The sequence below is a fragment of the Pelobates fuscus genome, chromosome 2 (assembly GCF_036172605.1).
Source record: "Pelobates fuscus isolate aPelFus1 chromosome 2, aPelFus1.pri, whole genome shotgun sequence".
Lineage (NCBI taxonomy): Eukaryota > Metazoa > Chordata > Amphibia > Anura > Pelobatidae > Pelobates > Pelobates fuscus.
The window spans coordinates 329,422,343-329,442,935 of record NC_086318.1 but is presented as its reverse complement, the minus strand read 5'-3'; the positions used below and the strand labels follow the sequence as shown (position 1 = coordinate 329,442,935).

The window sequence follows — 20,593 nt, the reverse complement described above, 5'->3', positions numbered from 1 at the left end:
TCTATGTGTGATAGTCATACCTATCAAGGAGAGATCATCACCTCTAGCCATTGAGGCGATTGACGGGAGACCTCTCTCTCAACCTCTGATTACCCATGAAACCATGCCTTAATATAGGAGCTTTACACAAGGAAAGCATAACATTTCAGATAATTGCTTCCCCTTCTTGTCCCATCATATTAGGATTCCCATGGCTCATCAAGCACAACCCTCATATTGACTGGGCTAAGGGGGAAATACTGGAATGGGGTAAAGACTGTACTGAGAGATGAATGTTACCAGGGCCGGACTGGCCTACCGGGATACCGGGAAATTTCCCGGTAGGCCGCCAGCCCTGGGGCCGCTTTGACATGTGGCTGCACTTTTTTTTCTGTTTGCTTATGCGGCCGTGCGGCCGCAGCCACAACCGCACGGCCGCAGCCACACCTGCGCCGGCCGCTGCTTGCTCTGCGAGGGCACAGCTACTTCCTGTCAGCCGCCGGATGTGAGCGTCAAATGACGACATGACGTCACATCCGGCGGCTGCGCGGCGGCGGCTCTACAGAGACTGCATCGCGGCCTCTCTTCCCTGAACTGTTGTTGAAGGTAAGAATAAGGGGGCTTGGGGGACCTATTGTATTGTGTATTGGGGAGGGGAGGTCAGTAATGTGTATTGGGGAGGGGAGGTCAGTAATGTGTATTGGGGAGGGGAGGTCAGTAATGTGTATTGGGGAGGGGAGGTCAGTAATGTGTATTGGGGAGGGGGGACAGTAATGTGTATTGGGGAGGGGGGACAGTAATGTGTATTGGGGAGGGGGGACAGTAATGTGTATTGGGGAGGGGGGACAGTAATGTGTATTGGGGAGGGGGGGGCAGTAATGTGTATTGGGGAGGGGGGGCAGTAATGTGTATTGGGGAGGGGGGGCAGTAATGTGTATTGGGGAGGGGGGGCAGTAATGTGTATTGGGGAGGGGGGGCAGTAATGTATTTGGGAAGGGGGGCAGTAATGTGTATTGGGGAGGGGGGACAGTAATGTGTATTGGGGAGGGGGGACAGTAATGTGTATTGGGGAGGGGGGACAGTAATGTGTATTGGGGAGGGGGGACAGTAATGTGTATTGGGGAGGGGGGACAGTAATGTGTATTGGGGAGGGGGACAGTAATGTATTTGGGAAGGGGGGGCAGTAATGTGTATTGGGGAGGGGGGACAGTAATGTGTATTTGGGAAGGGGGCAGTAATGTGTATTGGGGAGGGTGGGCAGTAATGTGTATTTGGGGAGGGGGGTCAGTAATGTATTTGGGGAGGGGGCGGCAGTAATGTATTTGGGGAGGGGGGTCAGTAATGTATTTGGGGAGGGGGGTCAGTAATGTGTATTGGGGAGGGTGGGCAGTAATGTGTATTTGGGGAGGGGGGCAGTAATGTATTTGGGGAGGGGGGTCAGTAATGTGTATTGGGGAGGGTGGGCAGTAATGTGTATTGGGGAGGGTGGGCAGTAATGTGTATTTGGGGAGGGGGGTCAGTAATGTGTATTTGGGGAGGGGGGGTCAGTAATGTGTATTTGGGGAGGGGGGTCAGTTATGTATTTGGGGAGGGGAAGAAGGGGGGCAGCAATGTATTGGGGAGGGGAAGAAGGGGGGCAGTAATGTATTGGGGAGGGGGGGTCAGCAGTATATTAGAGGAGGGGGGTGACAGCAGTATATTAGGGGGGGTCAGCAGTGTATTGGGGGAGGGGGGGACGGGAAAGATCCGACTTGGGAATTTGAGATGAGGCAATGATTATTTTTTTTTACATTTATATTTGTGGCCCAATTAATATATTTTTTTATATATATATGTATATGTATGTATATATATATATATATATATATATATATATATATATATATATATATATATATATATATATATATATATATATATGTATATATGTGTGTGTGTGTAGAAGGAAATGTAAATAGAGGGGGCTACAGGGGTGAATTATATTTGTAATATATTTATTAGGAACTGTGGAGGGAAGGGGGTTGGATGAGAGCATTAAATATTATAGCATTAAATATTATATTTATGGGGTAGGAACTGTATTATATATTTTTGGTTTAGTGCAGGGGTAGGTAACCTTCGACACTCCCTTTGTTTTTTGACTACATCTCCATTAAGGCTTGCAAAGCATCATGGGAGGTGTAGTCCACAACATCTGGAGTGGCAAAGGATGTCTACTCCTGGTTTAGAGCATAGGTGTATAACCATTCGGCTTCCCCAGGCCAAAATAACCCCTTAAACTCTTAAAGGATCACTATAGTGTCAGAAAAACAAAGCGATTTTCCTGACACTTTAGTGCCCTGAGGGTGCCCACACCCTCAGGGTCCCCCTCCCGTGGTGCTGAAGGGGTTAAAATCCCTTCAGTTACTTACCTTAATCCAGCACCAGGCTCCCTCTGCGCTGGTGACCTCTCCTCCCTGTCTGACGTCAGCTCCCCCGTCCGACGTCACTGGAGCTGAATGCGCATGGCCGCGCGCGCATTCAAAGTGTCCATAGGAAAGCATTTCTCAATGCTTTCCTATGGACACTCTGCGCGATGGAGGCGAAATGTGCCTCCAACGTCGCAGATGCGCCTCTAGTGTCTGTCCGGAAGACAGCCACTAGAGGCTGGATTAACCGCAAATGTAAACATAGCAGTTTCTCTGAAACTGCTATGTTTACATGTGAAGGGTTAAAACTGAGGGACATTGCACCCAGGCCACTTCATTGAGCTTAAGTGGTCTGGGTGACTATAGTGTCCCTTTAACGCTGTTACGGCGTTATATGCCGTCCGCATTTTAATGGGCTGTTAAGCTGAATTCTGATGACTCCGCAATGCTATGGGGCTGGTATGTAATTTTTTCCAGGGCTGGTTTTCATACCCAGTCCGGCCCTGAATGTTACCCATTACTAAAAGAGTGGTCATCGTCACTTTGCCTACTGCTACACCTCAGACCTCCAAAATTCCCAGTCAGTACTGGGAGGTTAAAGAGGTGTTCAGTAAGAGTCAGACTAATATTCTACCTCCTCACAGATTGTATGATTGCTCCATAGATCTGCTGCCTGGTGCTATGCCCCCTAGAGAGGCAGTATATGCCCTATCCCCACAGGAGAGTAGAATTATGGAAAAGTATATCAAATATTCTTTAATTAAAGGCCACATGCGTAAGTCATCCTCACCTACTGGAGCAGGGTTCTGTTTTGTATCCAAAACAGATGGAGAATTACGCCCATGCATCGATTACAGGGCATTAAACAAGATCACCATAAAAAATGCCTATCCTATACCCCTTATCTCCGAATTGTTTGACAGACTCCAGGGTGCTAAGATATTTACTAAACTTGACCTTAGTAGTGCGTACAATTTGGTAAGAATTAAGGAAGATCATGAGTGGAAAACTGCATTTAACACTAGGAGTGGGCACTATGAGTACCTTGTCATGCCCTTCGGTTTATGCAACGGTCCGGCTGTATTTCAGGACTTTATTATTGATGTGCTCAGAGACTATATGTATTATTTTGCCCTAGTATACCCCTGATCTCCAGACTCATCATAAACATGTCAAACAAACGTCCGGTCATGAAAGGGTGAGTGCCATTATATATATATATATATATATATATATATTTGTGTACGGGATTATGGAAGGGGCGCACATTAAAGTGTGTGTAGTTTTATATATAAAAGTCGGTTGAGGTGTGCCGAAACCGACGCGAGGTTAGGCCTGTAAAAAGAGGGCCCACCCAGATATAATGATATATAAAGAGGGTGTGGTGGGAGGGAATTTCCGAAATCGTCGAAGACAGGTGAGTAAGGGTTTGCTGGGTTTAAATAGGCATAAAATCCCTCCCACAACTTCAGGCATACGCCTTCTATTTGTGTACGGGATTATGGAAGGGGCGCACATTAAAGTGTGTGTAGTTTTATATATAAAAGTCGGTTGAGGTGTGCCGAAACCGACGCGAGGTTAGGCCTGTAAAAAGAGGGCCAAAAAGTATGGAACATTTATTTATCACAACAACATCATTTAGACATATTATAGAAAGCGAGCCTGATTACTGCTCTGGATTTGGAACGTACCGGTTGTAAGCCGAGGACTTCGAGCGTCCCATCTTCTTCTACAACACGAGTTGGAACTTGACAATTTGAGGCTGCAGTGGCGGCCCCAAAACAGAAAGTATGTCCCGAGTGGGAATTTGGATTGAGGCCAAGACTAATAAACAAGGAGCGAATGTATAGCATGAAACTGTTTGAGAGATGTGGCAAAAATTGTACGAGCAACCATTATAATCGGAACGCATGTATTATCTTGAACCACATATAATACTTACACATATGGTATGCCGTAGAGTACGTTTGCTTAGTATTATTGGACAAATCTTACCTGCGAAGACTCTAACTCCAGGCATGATCGATACCTTTTTTGACCTGCAGAGGAAATCTGGGCTGCGTGTTCTTTCATCTCAACCGTTACATTTAAGCAAGGTCCGACTTCAGGACTTCGGAAGTGGCTAAAGCGGAGGATACTGCGGGGGACTTGAGACGACAGGGTTAGCGTTTATTAAAGATAATACGAAACCTGGAGCATGTTGTTGTAGCGTGCTGTGAGGAGGAAGGAAACGTAAAAAGTTAAAGTATGCAAGACTCAGATGCCCATTGAAATTCTCGTGTAGTAGAGCTGCTAGCTAATGGGAACCAATAGGCGAAGATAAGGACTATCCCGTAAGAGTTGAGGCCGTGCCAGTAGCCCTGTGTTTGAGAGAGGCCCTACCTATGAATTGGGCCAAGTGGATCTGTACCAACTACGCGTGGCAGGGTATTAACCTCTTGTGGACGAGCGTTAACCTGACCGTACACGTGTGATTACCTGCAGTAAACCAAAGCAAAAAAGGACTGTAACAGGCACCTAATGAAACTGTCGTGATGTGAACCGAAGAATAGAATGCAGAGCCGTGACTCCCGTAGGGAAATATCTGCACAGGAGAGGAACCTGAAAAGGAGCTTCGATTGTAGTATCAATTCGAAGACGATATGTGTTTGTATAGCAAGTACCCTATAACAGTTACTTGGTAGGCGCGAGATCATAAAAGTTTGTATTATAGGATGCGTAAGGTGTTACAACTTAAATCGAAACATCCAGCATGACCGAAAGTAACTCCTGATGGACTTTTTAAACTCAAATAAAGTGAAACGTGAACAACATCAAATGTGTGATGAATGAATTGAATGCGCATGGAGGACCCTGTGAACGCCCAGCGCGCAGATAAGTCCCTAATTAGTAGATTAAGGATTTGAATGGCTTCGATTGTCGAAATGGAGGCAGAGTGATGCCTCGATGTTTGATATGAAACAAGTGGGAATTCTGTTTACCCGGTCCAATCGAATTGCTAAAGCTTATCCTGCATTGCTTGTATAAGTGACTTAGACGTGAAAATTAAGTGATAGTATAAGTCGACGAATGATAATTTAGAACTCAATGTACTAAATGCCCCCCAATATGTTGTGAAGTAACAAATAGTATAACTAATACATGAGTCTGGAAGCAGTCACTGTATGTATGTCAGCGTCTGGAGGACCTGACGATGGTCCAATGCAAGGCCGAACCTGTACGACGTGTAGCATGAAAGGCAACGTGAGACCCAACATACGTATGTAACCGAATGTATGTAAGAAAAGCCTGAGACAAGTTGTTGGAGGAACCGCTGGTCATGGTGTCTGCTAGCTTGGCCTGGGCACGTAGTGTATGTGGTACCTAAGGATCACCAGCGAGTGACAGGATGGGGTAATATGTATATTGGTATCCTCGTACTGCTATAACTAAGTACCTAGCGGACCCTTAGCCCGTAAGAGATAACGTATTGAAAGCACAGGATTAGCCTAGTACGACAGTTCTGACTAACTGTTTGTATCACTGTAAGAGTATTTAACTCACCATTGAAACTAAAGCGGGAAAAAGTGCCAGGATACCTGACTTGGATATAGGATCGAAAACATAGTGATTATGCGTGACGGGTCTGCAGCGTGCCGTTCCCCCCAGCTTACTAGGAGTGCGAGTGTGAGTGTGCGTGCGTGCTGGCTGACTAGCTAGTGCCGCAAAGCGGCGAAACGATTACTCTAGGTAGGTGACAGGTGAGGCCCTGCTATTTGCCAAGTGGCTTGAGAGGCTCTATCTATGCGTTGGCGCGAGGGGGCAGTGTGGCCACTGAACGTTGTGGCGGGGTGTCGGCCTCTCGGTGAAAGTTAAACATAAGATAGAATGGGAGTGACAGATGAGGCCCTCTCTATGCCACAATGCGAGGCGACTAACTATGATTTGGCCCGAGGGGCGTAGTACCTCCAAGTATGAGGATGGGTGTTGGCCTCGCGGGACCACTAACCTATGGCAAAGAAGCCAGGGGGAACAATAACTAGTGGATACCTAGGAACCTGACAGCCAGCCGTTGCTAACTAAGAGGGAAGGTCAGTTAGTGAGAGGGTATACCAGGGAACGAAACGTGGGCGGAAATGAGTTAGGATCGTACAGCTTGACCAAAACTGGAGTGCCCTGTGAGCATGTCGGGGTCCAGACGGTCGGGACGTATGAACTAGAATGCGTGTATGATTGTATGCATGGCCCTCGGGGCTCGTGGTGCCACGTCGTAGCCTTGTTTTGTAATGTAATAAGAGTTTTTTTTTTTTTTTTATACGGATCTCATTCATAGTACTGTTAAAAATGCGTACATGCCTTTGCCGTGGCTTGTTCACCAGAACCGCAGTGTGAACCTAAATGTACTTGTCTGGTAACGTATGTGCTTGTCTGCACAGGTGTACAAGGCAAGGGAAAACAGGCAACGATAGGACTTAATGCAACGCTGAAAACGTCAGGACCTTTAAATAGGTTTAGTAATGTAATGCGCGGCATAATTGTCAAGTATGCATAGCTGTGTTCCTTCAAGCGTGAGCTGATGAATGTAAGATGTGCATAACAGTCGGGGCATCTGCGTTTATACTGAGATATTGTAGAAAAGAGTAATAAATAACAAAGATATCGAGCTGGTGTCAAGAATGTTTTTCCTGGTACCTAGATGGATGACAAACTTGTGAGTTGGAAGGAAGAGTTAAATGTACTTCCTTTGAAACAATTGCGTGATTGTTCACCAACCCTGATACTACAGTTTCGTGAACTACATTACCCATAATGCTCACACAGCTTGTACTGCTGTGCAACTATGTAACAACAACACAGCAAGTAGCATTCCTAAAAATGAACACTTCTCTTTCACCTCACCAAATGAACATACAGCGCAATATTATAATCATTGGATATACCGTAGTTACTGGTTACTATAAATGCAACATATTCTGTAGTACTGTGCAACATGAAAATGACGTCTGCGGATCGTAGCGAGAAAACAAGTAAAACAAATTAAACAAGAAGCAAAAACTATTCACATGAGCTTACACTCTATAGAAAGTGATATTTAGTTATAGCACTGGTAATCAAACAAAATAACCAAAGAAACATTGATTGCACTGTTACTAACGCTATTCAGTATCTGCATAAATGTGAAAATTGTGAAAAAAGTGGGGTAGGAAAATGAAGAGAGTGTAGAAATTTGTGTATGAAGATATTAGGTGCACTGTAAAATGGAGAGCTGTTAAACGTCCCTAAAGTTGGCAGTTCCAAGCTATATATGTGTGGACACGTTATAGATCATCATTCATGTTGGTCATTTGGAATAAGACATTCACATACACAGAAGGTAGCCTCATTAAAACCATCTCTGTACCACGATCTGATGATAAGCCATGGGAACAGCCACTGCGATGTGCTTCTGGTGACTGCTGGCGGGTTGTGAATGGAAGCTGGGACTGCCGTGACTTCAGACTGCCTCTTTCCTGACACCGCTCGGCGTGGGGGAGCTTCAAGGACCCCAGCTTACCCAATTAATTAACCACCTCAGGGCCGGGGTCAGAAAACCCCTAGTTACTGTGACAGCTTTGACACAATGTTGCCCTGAAGTGGTTAACACGTTTAATAATACCACTGCAATAATTTGCACTCGGAAAATTCAGTAATTATTTCATATTTGTGTAGCAGCCATACTAGGTGAAATGGTCTGGACGAAGTGTCAGCTAAACGACTAAAACAAATGAATGTAAACGTATGCGTAATCGTAAGATGTAACCGAAAAGAAGTTGTCAGACTTACAATTGTGTGGAAACCGCCGACTAGCCCGTTCGTTTGTTCAAACTTACAAATTCCCGCGTGAAGCTGCTGACCGTCGGTTTAGGCGCGTCGCGGAAATCTGACGTCAGAGGTCTGCGTGCACCGGAAGCGGAAAGGGAATTTCCGAAATCGTCGAAGACAGGTGAGTAAGGGTTTGCTGGGTTTAAATAGGCATAAAATCCCTCCCACAACTTCAGGCATACGCCTTCTATATATATATATATATATATATATATATATATATGTATTGGCACTCACCCTTTCATGTAGTCTAAATATGAAAAAATGTGCCCTGGTGCAATCCCACACTGGATATAGATAATAGATGAAAAAGAGATGCACTCTGTGGTCTTTAGAAGAAATCACTGGTATTTAATATCCAATACAATTACATAAATCTGATCGACGTTTCAACCTCTTCAGGTCTTCCTCAAGATCCACATTTATGTATGTATATACATACAGTATCTCACAAAGGTGAGTACACCCCTCACATTTTTGTAAATATTTTATTATATCTTTTCATGTGACAACACTGAAGAAATGACACTCTGCTACAATGTAAAGTAGTAAGTATACTACTATATATATAATGGCACTCACCCTTTCATGTAGTCTAAATATGAAAAAATGTGCCCTGGTGCAATCCCACGCTGGATATAGATAATATATGTATATGTATAATAGAATGTGTGTGAATAGGTCAGTATATCTGTATGGGAAAAACGTATGTACATCTTTCATACAGTTTTGTGAATGGAGAACTATTGATAGACTGAGAACATCGCCTGGAACTCTCAGTCGATTAGTAGAATGTAGCCCAAGGCTTCCTCATTGAAACCTTGGACCACTGCATGAAACCAGGGGCAGTCCAGAATAAACAGTTTAACCTTCTTATGGCAATATAACACCCAGGTCTAATTTGTAGACTAATTTATTGTAGTTTAAAGAATAATTATTGTGAGTATTATTGCTGTTGCACTCTGTTACACACTAAAAAAACACCAGCAAAATTGAGTGGCTAGAAAATAGGGACTTTGTGATATAAATAAGAGACTGGGACTTGTGCTCAAAATAGGGACTGCCCCTTCAAAATAGCGATATCTGGGTGGTATGTACCAATATTGTATTGCCTATCTCTTCCATTAAACAGGTATGTTTGTTAGATGTAACATGGTAAAGGTGACAAGCTGATTTACCGGACTACAAGGCCTTGAAATGCTGATAAAGCTGTTTAGTAAAACAAATTGGGCTTGGACACACTCAGTGACAGGATACTTGTACTATAGTGCACCAAAGTAGGGAGAGGAGAGTTCCCAGCAATTCAAATGAACACAGAAGCTTGACACATGCAGTAATATCCAAAAGGCAGAGTTTATTTCAGGAAGTGGTTCAGCAACATTTTGGCTCACATCCTGCGCCTTTATCAACCCTATATAAAGGCTACACACACATATATATAGTGTGAACAATTACAATGATTAAAGAAATATAAAACAACTGGCTTGCCATGAAGAGATAGTTCATACAGTTCAGACCAGCAGGACCAGAAGAGACGTCAGCCGGCAGAATCTGAAGTGACGTCTTCTTCCACAAAAAGAGGTGGAGCAAAAAAGAAGAAAAATAAATATTAAGAGGGAGCAGTTAAAGGCTCATAATAGTCCTTAAATACATAGGAAATTGCAAGCTAGTAATAAAAATAGAATCAGAAGGAAACTATCTGCAACTTTGTAGAGGGGTTTTAGATTGCATCACTTCCAGTACCAGAATCCTTAAGGCAAAATAAACGGTACATGCTGACAAAGCTGAGTAGTGACCTGCTCCTCATAAAAGTTTGGGAGCATTTTTAATATTTTATGTCTGCATAATATTGCATAATTGTTTCCTCTCAGTCTTATTTGATAGGCTGATATTGTATCAAAGGATTTAAAATTATTTAATAATGTTACCACTATATATATATATATATATATATATATATACATATATATATATATATATATATATATATATATAAATAGTATCTAGGTATATATAGTAAGAGTTTAGCCTCATAATATTGGAAACTGAATTCTAAGAATATGTGAAGATATTAAGTGCATCTCATAGAGCATTGCATAATTCTATAATTTAATGAATTAGCAGAACAACATTAAACCGTTTTCAGAATTCTCTCTTTGAATTTGCATATACAACAGGGTATTTGCAGTTGCTCATGTTTATTCATTGTTTCATTTCTCCATAATATAATTGCTCTTTTTAAAAATGCAAAAAAATTCCTAAGGCATAAGTGATCAGTGAGCACGTTGAAAGGAAGCTGTCGTATTGCATGTTTGCATTATAACCACAGGATTGATTGTTTTTGCACAAACACTTTTTATTTTGTAAACACTGCCATGAGTTACATAGTTTTCCCTCTTTTATGGTTTGTCATCATGGTGCTTTGGGCTTCATCTTCGACATCTTTCACACAGCATTAAGCTAAGAGTTAGGAAAGTTGTAGAAAGCAAAAAGGGAAAAACTTACAATCTAATTACAGGAAAACTTTAATTAAAGACACCACTAGCACTACAGCCTTGCTGGTCAGGCTCAGCACAGTGACAGGAACTTATAACAGCATGGGAAGCAATGGCAGGACTTAGTTAAGTCAGTTTGACTACATACTCTTACATAGAAACATAGAATGTGACGGCAGATAAGAACCATTCGGCCCATCCAGTCTGCCCAATGTTCTAAATACTTTCATTAGTCCCTGGCCTTATTTAATACTTAGGATAGCCTTATGCATATCCCACTGTACCAAACTCCCCTCTCCAAGTGAGTTTGCCATGAGCTCCTGGAGGAGCCTGCTTGCCAGCTTCCTGCCCACAACCTATGGGCCCTGCAGGGAAACCTGTAAAAGACTACCAAACTTGTTGTAACACTCCCCCTTTTTAATTTCTTACCCCTTTTGTGCTCTAGTGTATTTTATTCCCCTTTAGTGTGTCTTTAAGTGTGTCTTCCCCTTTAGTGTGTATGTATCTTACTTCCCCCAGCCCCTTTGCGTGTCTCTTACCTCCAGCCCCTTTCTCTGTCTTATTCTTACACAAGCCCCTTTCTGCGTCTCTTTCTTACCCCAGCCCCTTCCTTTGTCTCCTTCTCCACCACAGTACCTCTGTGTGGCTCCTTTTCCCTTCAGTCTGTTTTATGTTTCCCTCACCTCCAGATCCCTTTGTGTGTCTTTCCTCCCAAGCCACAGGCACACAGGAATCATTTTCAGGCACACAGTCAAAGTCATACAGGTACACTGTCATACAAGCACAGAAATAATCAAACAGAGACATACAGACACAGAGACATACAGACACACAAGCAAAGACATACAAACAGACATACAGGCAGAGACATGCATACGTAAAGGCATACAGAGACATACAGGCATACAGAAACATACATACAAAGACAAACAGGCATACAGACACATACATACAGAGACATACATACAAAGACAAACAGGCATACAGACACATGCATACAGAGACATACAGGCATACGGAGACATACATACAGAGACATACATACAGAGATATACATGCATATCCAGCAACTTCGCACAGCCACTGAAGAGGAGTCGTCTAACATTCCAAGGCCACAACCTGATCAACTTTATGTGAGATGTGTTGCACTGCGTGAGGCAAATGGGTCACACCAGATACTGACTGGACCCTCCCAATACAGTAAAACTGCACATTTTAGAGAGGCCTTTTATTGTGGGCTGTCTCAGGCACACCTTTGCAATAACCACGCTGTCTAATCAGCATCTCGATATGCCACACCTGTGAGGTGGATGGATTATCTCGGCAAAGGAGAAGTGCTTACTAACACAGATTTAGACAGATTTGTGAACAATATTTGAGTGAAATAGGCCTTTTGTGCACATACAAAAAGTCTTAGATCTTTGAGTTCAGCTCATGAAAAATGGGGGCAAAAGCAAAAGTGTTTTGTTTATAATTTTGCTCAGTGTATATACAGGCATGCAAAGTAAACATACATTTAGTTACATACATGCATATAGAGACATACATACATACATGAATGCATACAGAGACATACATACATACATACATACAGAGACAGTCACAATTACATACTTACATCAGTTCAATCTGGTACCTGGGGTCCATGCTGTCCGGTTCTGTAGAGTCCTGTCTTGCAGCCCAGCCTCATCACTGGGAGCAGGCATATGATGTCATTCATATCCCTGCCCCCTCTACACAGCCTGAGGTAGACACCAGGGTAAGAGGCTGGGTGGGCGGTAGAAGGCTGGGCTCTGTGGGAGGTAAGACACACTACAAGAAGTAACCAGCTGGAGGGGAGCGCACTGTGCTTATCTCCTGCCGGTCAGCCTGACATTGCCACCTGGACTATCTTATGGTAGCGCCGTCCCTGTGGGTAGGCCTTAATATGTATATATATCTTGTATGGCAGTAATTGTAATAGTGATCACAAGTAATGTACTCATATTTTTAACATGTTCTAATGTTGAATGTTGAGAGTGCATATGTTATATTGGAGATTGGACTTGGAGATTCATATCAGGCCGAACTGCAATTTGGCTGAAGTTTGGTCTGATTTTAAGGCATTCTATTTGGTGGCTGTAATTTTGATCAAAACATGAAAATACTAGGGCAGGCAGCAGATCCACTGGGGCTGTACCTGATTATTTGCAGTTGTCACAACCTACCACCTGTGGTAGCTTCTTCACTATTATGACCACCACTCTTAAATAGAGCAGGGTGGCAAGGTGAGGATAGTGTCAGTATTCGATAGAGGCCGGTTGGACAGGAACAGTTGCATACCTCAGGCCAATGCTGACTGCTGACAGTGTTACATTCTCCAACTCTGATTCACTAATGTTGTTGTATTGTTTTACTGATTTGTGATTTATTTTATATGTAGTAAGAGATGGATTATTCAATTTGCAGTATGTTTCTGTGCCACTGTTTGTACTATAGAAATAACCAGCTCCTTCCCTCACAAATATACACAGTGTAAGCCAGTGGTGTATACTGGTTTTGTGCTGCCCTAGGCAGGACAAACTCAGGCGCCCCCCCTCCCCCCGCGCCATCCCCACCCAACCCTTCCCCCACCTTCTAAATACACACACACATTCACTGACAGATACGCATACACTAGCTAACATAAACACACACTCACTAACAGACACATACACTCACAGGCAAACACACTCACACTAACAGACACACACACAGTCAGACACACGCACACACTAACAGACACACACTCACTCACTAGCAGACACACACACACACACAAACTCACTAACAGACACACACTCACACTAACAGGCAAACACACACACAGTCAGACACACACACACATGCTAACAGACACACACTCACTCACTAGCAGACACACACTCACTAGCAGACACACACACACACACACACACTAACATGCAAACACACACACAGTCAGAGAAACACACACACTAACAGACACACACTAACAGACACACACACATTAACACACACACACACACTAACAGACACACACACTAACACACACACTCACTCACATTAACACATATATATTTTTTTTATTTAACCTCCCCCCCCGCCTCCTTACCTTTGTGAATGCGGGGGGGGGGGGGGGGTTCTTTTTCTCCCTGGTGGTCCAGTGGCTGTTGGGCAGGCAGCTGGCGAGGGAGCGCTTCCTCTGAGCACTCTGCTCAGCTCCCTCGCGCGCTGCAGAGTGAGGCTGGGAGCCGGAATATGACATCATCTTCTGGCTCCCAGCCTCACTCTGCGGCATGTGAAGGAGCTGAGCAGAGTGCTCAGAGGAAGTGCTCCCTCGCCAGCCACCCGCCAGCCCAGCATGTCAGTTAGCCACAGGCTAACAAGGCATTTGCCCTGGGCATTTGGGGGCGGCGTTTTTTGCCACCCCCTGGAAAATGCCGCCCAAGGCAAATGCCTTGTTTGCCTCGCGGCTAAAACGTCCCTGGTGTAAGCTAGCTTACTGCTCAAGTGAAAGCTTTTTAAAAATATTCTTTGTAAAAAAAAAAAAAGTATTTTAAAAAGTAGTGTTGGTGGTTGCTGCTAATGTGTTCAACGACTTTCATTATATTGGTATTCCTCTGCCATGCAGTTTGGCTACTACTGCTACCTCCAAAGATGCAGCAGGTAGAAGCTGATAGAGCACTGTTTTTTCCACACAATAATTATGTTTCTATTTCTTGTCTGTGACAGATTATTTGATTTGCAGTGTTCTTCTATGCCACTGTATGTGCTTTGGAAAGTGTCAGCTTCTTCCCTTAGTAATATACACAGTGTGAACTGCAGAATACAGGAGTGAACCCTGCCAACACTGTGTGTTGAGTGCGGTAGTAGTAGTGTGGTAAGCAGGGTACTCAGATGTATGATGTGTTCCTATTGGCCAGCATGCCTTTAGTTCCTTTATGTCATACTGGTGGCATCTTACAGTACCTTGTTTGGTGGTAATGGTGGAGAAGGTTTACCTTACTGCAGATCTTACTGGAGGGGAATTGCCTGGCATTAACCTAAGGGCTAGCCAACTCTTGAGGCAACAGCAAGAGAAAATATGGCCTCCCACACATCATCTGCAATAGGATGAGGGCATATCGTGGAACTGCACTTTACTCGCTGAAAAGGGGTTTTGGAAGAGCAGAGGGCAAGAGCCCCTAGTCTATATTCACCACTTCATTGACATTGATTCCCCACTTGGGCATGAGAATTAGGCAATAGGGCTGCAGGGCAGCTAGTGTTAGTTCTTATTCCATTTAGGGCTCTGAAAAAAAACCTTTCATAATGCTGCTGCTGTGCTCCTTTTTTTAAATGCTTGTTGTAGTAGTTTTGCTCAGCCTGTTTAAATGAGCCTTGCAGTGGTTGATTCCTCCGCAGACTCAGAGAAGCTAATAGGGCACTGCTTTTTTCGACAATGAAGGACGCTTATTGATGCTACAGGGTGTCTGGGTGTGTGGAGAATCTTTGTTCTTGTGAATCTTTGTTCTTGTCAGAGTGGAAGGAGTGAGTGGGTAGCCACTGGCTTTTTCTTTTCATTTGTGGATAAATCCCCTTTTATCCAAAATAACATGACTCCTGCTCCTAATCCACGTTCTACATCAACCGTTGTGTTTTCCAAGTTGTATTGGATCATTGGATAACTTGCACAATTTTAATACAGTGTTTTGTTAACTCCCTTATTTTGTCTACCTGGGTTATTTAATTAAATCAGAAGTGTTTATAATTCAGAATCAATTGAAAGGGAATTTCAAATTTAAAGCAAAAATAGCCAAACTGGAATTATATTTGACTTGGAGAATCTTTCCAGTTTAACTACTTTGGCTTTGAATTTGAAATTCACTTTCAATTCCTGACAATTCTCGCTTTAGTAAATAACCATGTTTATGTTTTTGCAGTATGCAACATTATGTTATCTTTGATAGGTCTCACCTTTTACTCTATACCGTATGTATCTGGTAATATCAGGGCAAAAGCTGTTCTTCTATTTGATCTGTGACTGGCTATCACATGAAAGAGTTTTTGGATGCATATATGGTATAATGTATAATGTATAATGTGCCTGTTATATTTCTTATGACCTGATGGTTATTGGTTTCCCATTGTATTCTGGAAGAAATTATAAAATGCGTGTAAAGTATAAAGCATATTCAATTTTAATTCCATTTCATTCCTATGATTGGAGGATTGAAATAGTGTATCCTATAGAGATTTACTTTTTTATTTCTATTACAATTCTCCTTTTATTTTACTGTGATGATCCTAATCTGACTAAGCAAATACAACTTGTCTATGCCCACTGTGCACCAGAGGTTCCTCTCCATATGTTTAAAGGAAGACTTCACAACTATAGCCACTACAGCTCGCTGAAGTGGTTACAGTGCCAAGTGTGGCCTAGTGTCCCCCCATTTTAAGGAGTCAAACTATTTTGTCACTTTATTCCTCCACAACTAATGCCTAAGTAGAAACTTCTGTTAGCTCTCCTGAGCAAAAACTTGCAGTGGAGGTGAAGAGCAAACTAGGTAAGACCATTCTTTAACACCTTGACTCCTTTCAATAAGTATAATCCATATAGCATGATAAAACTAGTTTACCTTAAGCATTAAATAAATGAATGTTAAAAGGATGGCAGCTGATTAGATGTTTTCTTTATAAAATTCTAATGTTTAATAATATCTGATAACTCCAAATGAGACACACATCTGAAAAAAGCAATTTGCACTTCTGTGTTAGAGGACATGGTATGGCCCATGCTAATAAATGATGTGCTAATACACATATGACATAATTTCCTTAACCAGCTTGATCAGCAGTGCTAATTGCATGATTAAAATAAAATATATGCAGATGGTTATGATTCTGAATGGTCTGCACATTACAAAATTTGGCTCAGTCTGCTTAAATCTTAGAACACTGTGGAATATTAACTTATTAATGTGGTTTTCATTTAAATTTGTTGGATAGCAAAACATGAGTTTTGGCAGAGTTGCTTCATACCAAAATATCTTAATGATGTATTTTGACATTTTAGACTATAGTGTTGATCATTTTCTCAAACAAAAGTGTCCCTGCTGTATGCAGATTTTTTGTTGTTGTACCCCAATGTTCTTTGAATGTATCTTGAACAACGATGTGGAGGTCTGCTTTTGATGAACGAACAAGACATTCCATTCCATGAAGCAGACTCATAAGCATAAGAATATTATGAAAATATACAAGGTTATTTAGTAAAGTGAGAATTGTGAGGAATTCAAAGTGAATTCAAAGGGCATCTCATATTTAAGTCCAAAGTAGTCTAAACTAAAAGAATAGCTGACTTGGACATCTTTTCAGCTTGGCTGATTAGTTCTTACATTTGGATTCCACTTTGAATTCCTGACAGTTCGTATGCTAGTGTATAACCCTGGACATCTGTCATTTCATCTTTAATGGAGTCTGATATGCTTAGCTAAACAGCAGCATGACAAAAATGTTAAGGTTTGTTTTCTTCTGCTCTGTTTTGCTTAAGATGAGTGTCTATTTGAAAGTGGGCATCTATACGAATCACGTGCTACAGGCTGTATAAAACAAGTTAGGGAATCAGTTAATTAACAATTATATTTTCTAAGGAATAGTGAAGTTAGGAACTTCACTGATTAGATGTGCATTCTTCACAGATTTGCTGCTTAAGAGTTAATTAACATATTGTTCCCATAGTGTCGTTTAATATTGCTAATTAATATTTTTATCATAAAAGATCACAATTTATTTTCATTTATTTTGGTTTTCTGTTTTTTTCTTCTTCTTTCGCTACAGGGTTTTCTCCTTTGATTCCACTGGAATTATTAATCCAAACCAGCCGGGGTGATGAAGTCCATACTGGATGGTCTTGCAGACACTACCTTCCGAACAATTACCACTGACCTCCTTTACATGGGGTCTAATGAAGTTCAGTATGAAGACACGAAGAGTGATATGTCCAAATTGGGATACTTCCCACAGAAGTTGCCTTTGTCCTCTCTGAGAGGAAATCCCTTCCAAGAAAAAATGACTATAGTAGACGATCCTCTGTTAAGTATCATTCCACTGGATCAGTTAAATGCAACTGAATTTTACAACAAGTCAATAACTTCTTTTAAAGACAATGAGAACAGTATACAATGTGGAAAAAACTTCATGGACATGGAGTGCTTTATGATTCTCACCCCAAGTCAACAGCTAGTTATAGCAGCTCTCTCAATAACCCTTGGTACTTTTACTGTCCTGGAGAACATGCTAGTCCTGTGTGTCATCTTGCACTCCCGTAGTCTAAGATGTAGGCCATCCTACCATTTTATTGGCAGCTTGGCAGTGGCTGATTTACTTGGCAGTGTCATTTTTGTTTACAGTTTTGTTGATTTTCATGTTTTTCATCGAAAAGACAGTCCAAATGTTTTTTTATTTAAACTGGGGGGTGTGACAGCCTCCTTTACTGCCTCAGTTGGCAGTCTCTTCTTAACTGCAATAGACAGGTACATCTCAATTCACAGGCCTATGTCGTATAAGCGAATAGTCACCCGGACAAAAGCTGTCATTGCATTTTGTGTAATGTGGACCATAGCTATTGTGATTGCTGTGCTTCCTCTGCTAGGCTGGAATTGCAAGAAACTTAATTCTGTATGCTCAGATATTTTCCCACTGATCGATGAAACCTATCTGATGTTTTGGATTGGGGTAACCAGTGTTCTTTTGTTATTCATAGTGTATGCATATATGTATATATTATGGAAAGCTCACAACCATGCTGTGAGAATGATACAACGAGGCACTCAAAAAAGCATTATAGTTCACACATCAGAAGATGGCAAAGTTCACATTACTAGACCGGATCAGACTCGTATGGATATTAGGTTAGCCAAGACCCTTGTCCTCATTTTAGTGGTGTTAATCATATGCTGGGGTCCACTCATTGCAATTATGGTGTATGATGTCTTTGGAGAGATGAACAAGACCATACAGACAGTGTTTGCCTTCTGCAGTGTGCTTTGCTTGCTTAACTCAACTGTGAATCCCATCATCTATGCTCTTCGAAGCAAAGACTTGAGAAATGCTTTCTGTAGCATGTTTCCTTCATGCCAAGGGACTGCACAACCACTTGATAACAGCTTGGAGTCTGACTGCCAGAACAGACATGCAAACAATAGTAATGTCCATAGGGCAGCCGAGAGCTGCATTAAAAGCACTGTTAAAATTGCCAAAGTAACCATGTCTGTGTCTACAGATACATCAGCAGAGGCTCTCTAAGTCCATAGTATTGGCAGTGAAGAAAAAAAAATTAAAGAGCCCATCCCATTAACATTTAGTAATCTTCTTCACCAAAAGAGAAACCTCAGTCTGTATCTCTACTAATCAAATTAATTTAAATTAATGTAAACAAGTGGGATTATGTAAAAAAACAAATATCCTGTGACAACCCCTAATTTTGAAAGAAAAGTATTAAGAACACTTGTTTTATTATACATAACTATTTTTTAATTATATAGTTTAATTTATTTTGAGAAATGTGTTGAGAAATTGAGATAGAGATTTAATTTTTTTTATTAATGTGTTTGTAGTGTTTCAAATATTCTGTGTTGTCCTTTTCGGCCTCATTTGACTGGTTCCATATGTATCGTACATGTTAACAATATAAAAAGAAAGTTAAGGTTTAACTGGGGAAAAAAAAATCCAACAACTCACATATTTCATATGATATTTACACTTTCAAAACTTTGAGGAACATGCAACTCTTCAATTCACTCAGAGAAATTTGTTTCCTATGTTTTTTTTTTGTTTTTTTTTTTAAATAAGCAAAATCATACTAAGTCAAAATATTTCTGTACCTGCACAATGAAGAAAAAAAATAATGTGCACTTTGTAGTGATAATATGGGATCAGATAGGACATTGTGTATAGAATACTAGCAACATGACCACAACTCAGACTATACAGACCTTTGTTTTTTCTAACACATTCTAAATGTATGGTTAATGGCAATGTCTTATCACTACAAAAGAAGAGACTTGAACGTGTCTTGGGACATTTAATGACCGAATGAATTGAGGTAGTTGACTCCTACAAGCAAGTAACATGAAGGTATTTAATATGTTTGTGCAAAGAAATTCAGAGTAATGGTATCCTCGTAAAATTAATGTACTTTGCTTTAGAAGTAGGTTGAAGACAGTAATAGACTGATATCCCGAGTGTGGTACATGTATGGGATATCACATATATAATCATTAAAAACCTTAAATGAGGTTCAGAGTATTGTCAGAGCTAACTGTGTATTTGTTTGTGTATGTCAGTGTAATGTGCATGTTTGTCTGTTAGTAGATATTGTAAATAAACAGGTCATAGTATTTGCAAATGACCATGAACTATGACAATGTATAACTTATAAGTCTTGTTGCACTATTTGCACATGAATTCAGTTTCTAAAATTGAGTTCTACCTAGGTATTTGCAAAATGATTAATTTAAAAAAAGTGTATCTTAATCATTTTAAGCATTACTTGAAATTGAGTTGAACCCCTTCACTACGGAGCTCTTTTTGTTTAACAAAACTAGCATTGCATTTATTTAGGAATAAATGTTCAGGGATACCTAAAAGATTAAATAATGCACAAATCTGAATAAATGTACTTATACATTCTTTAGAGAAACAATGAGGTGTGACAAGTTGTATAAACAATATGATATTAGTTGTCTTACATTAATTCAGACAGAGTTTGAAATATTTTCATAGAAGGAGAAATATTATTTTATCACATACAGAAGGTTAAAAAAATTGATTGATAAAAAGGTCAAATACAGAAAATACAGTTTCACAAATTATCTGTACAGTACACGG

At 41.2% G+C, this 20,593-nt stretch overlaps 1 protein-coding gene across 1 annotated transcript in view; it reads left to right on the top strand.

Moving 5' to 3' along the window:
- CNR1 (cannabinoid receptor 1) overlaps positions 1-19,219 on the top strand; it is a 73,479-nt gene extending 54,260 nt beyond the window's left edge. The window contains exon 2 of the mRNA XM_063441315.1: positions 17,543-19,219. Within this exon, the coding sequence (XP_063297385.1) occupies positions 17,594-19,009 (1,416 nt within the window). The 5' untranslated portion in view covers positions 17,543-17,593 and the 3' untranslated portion in view covers positions 19,010-19,219. The remainder of the gene's footprint in view (positions 1-17,542) is intronic.
- Positions 19,220-20,593: the final 1,374 nt, after the last annotated feature.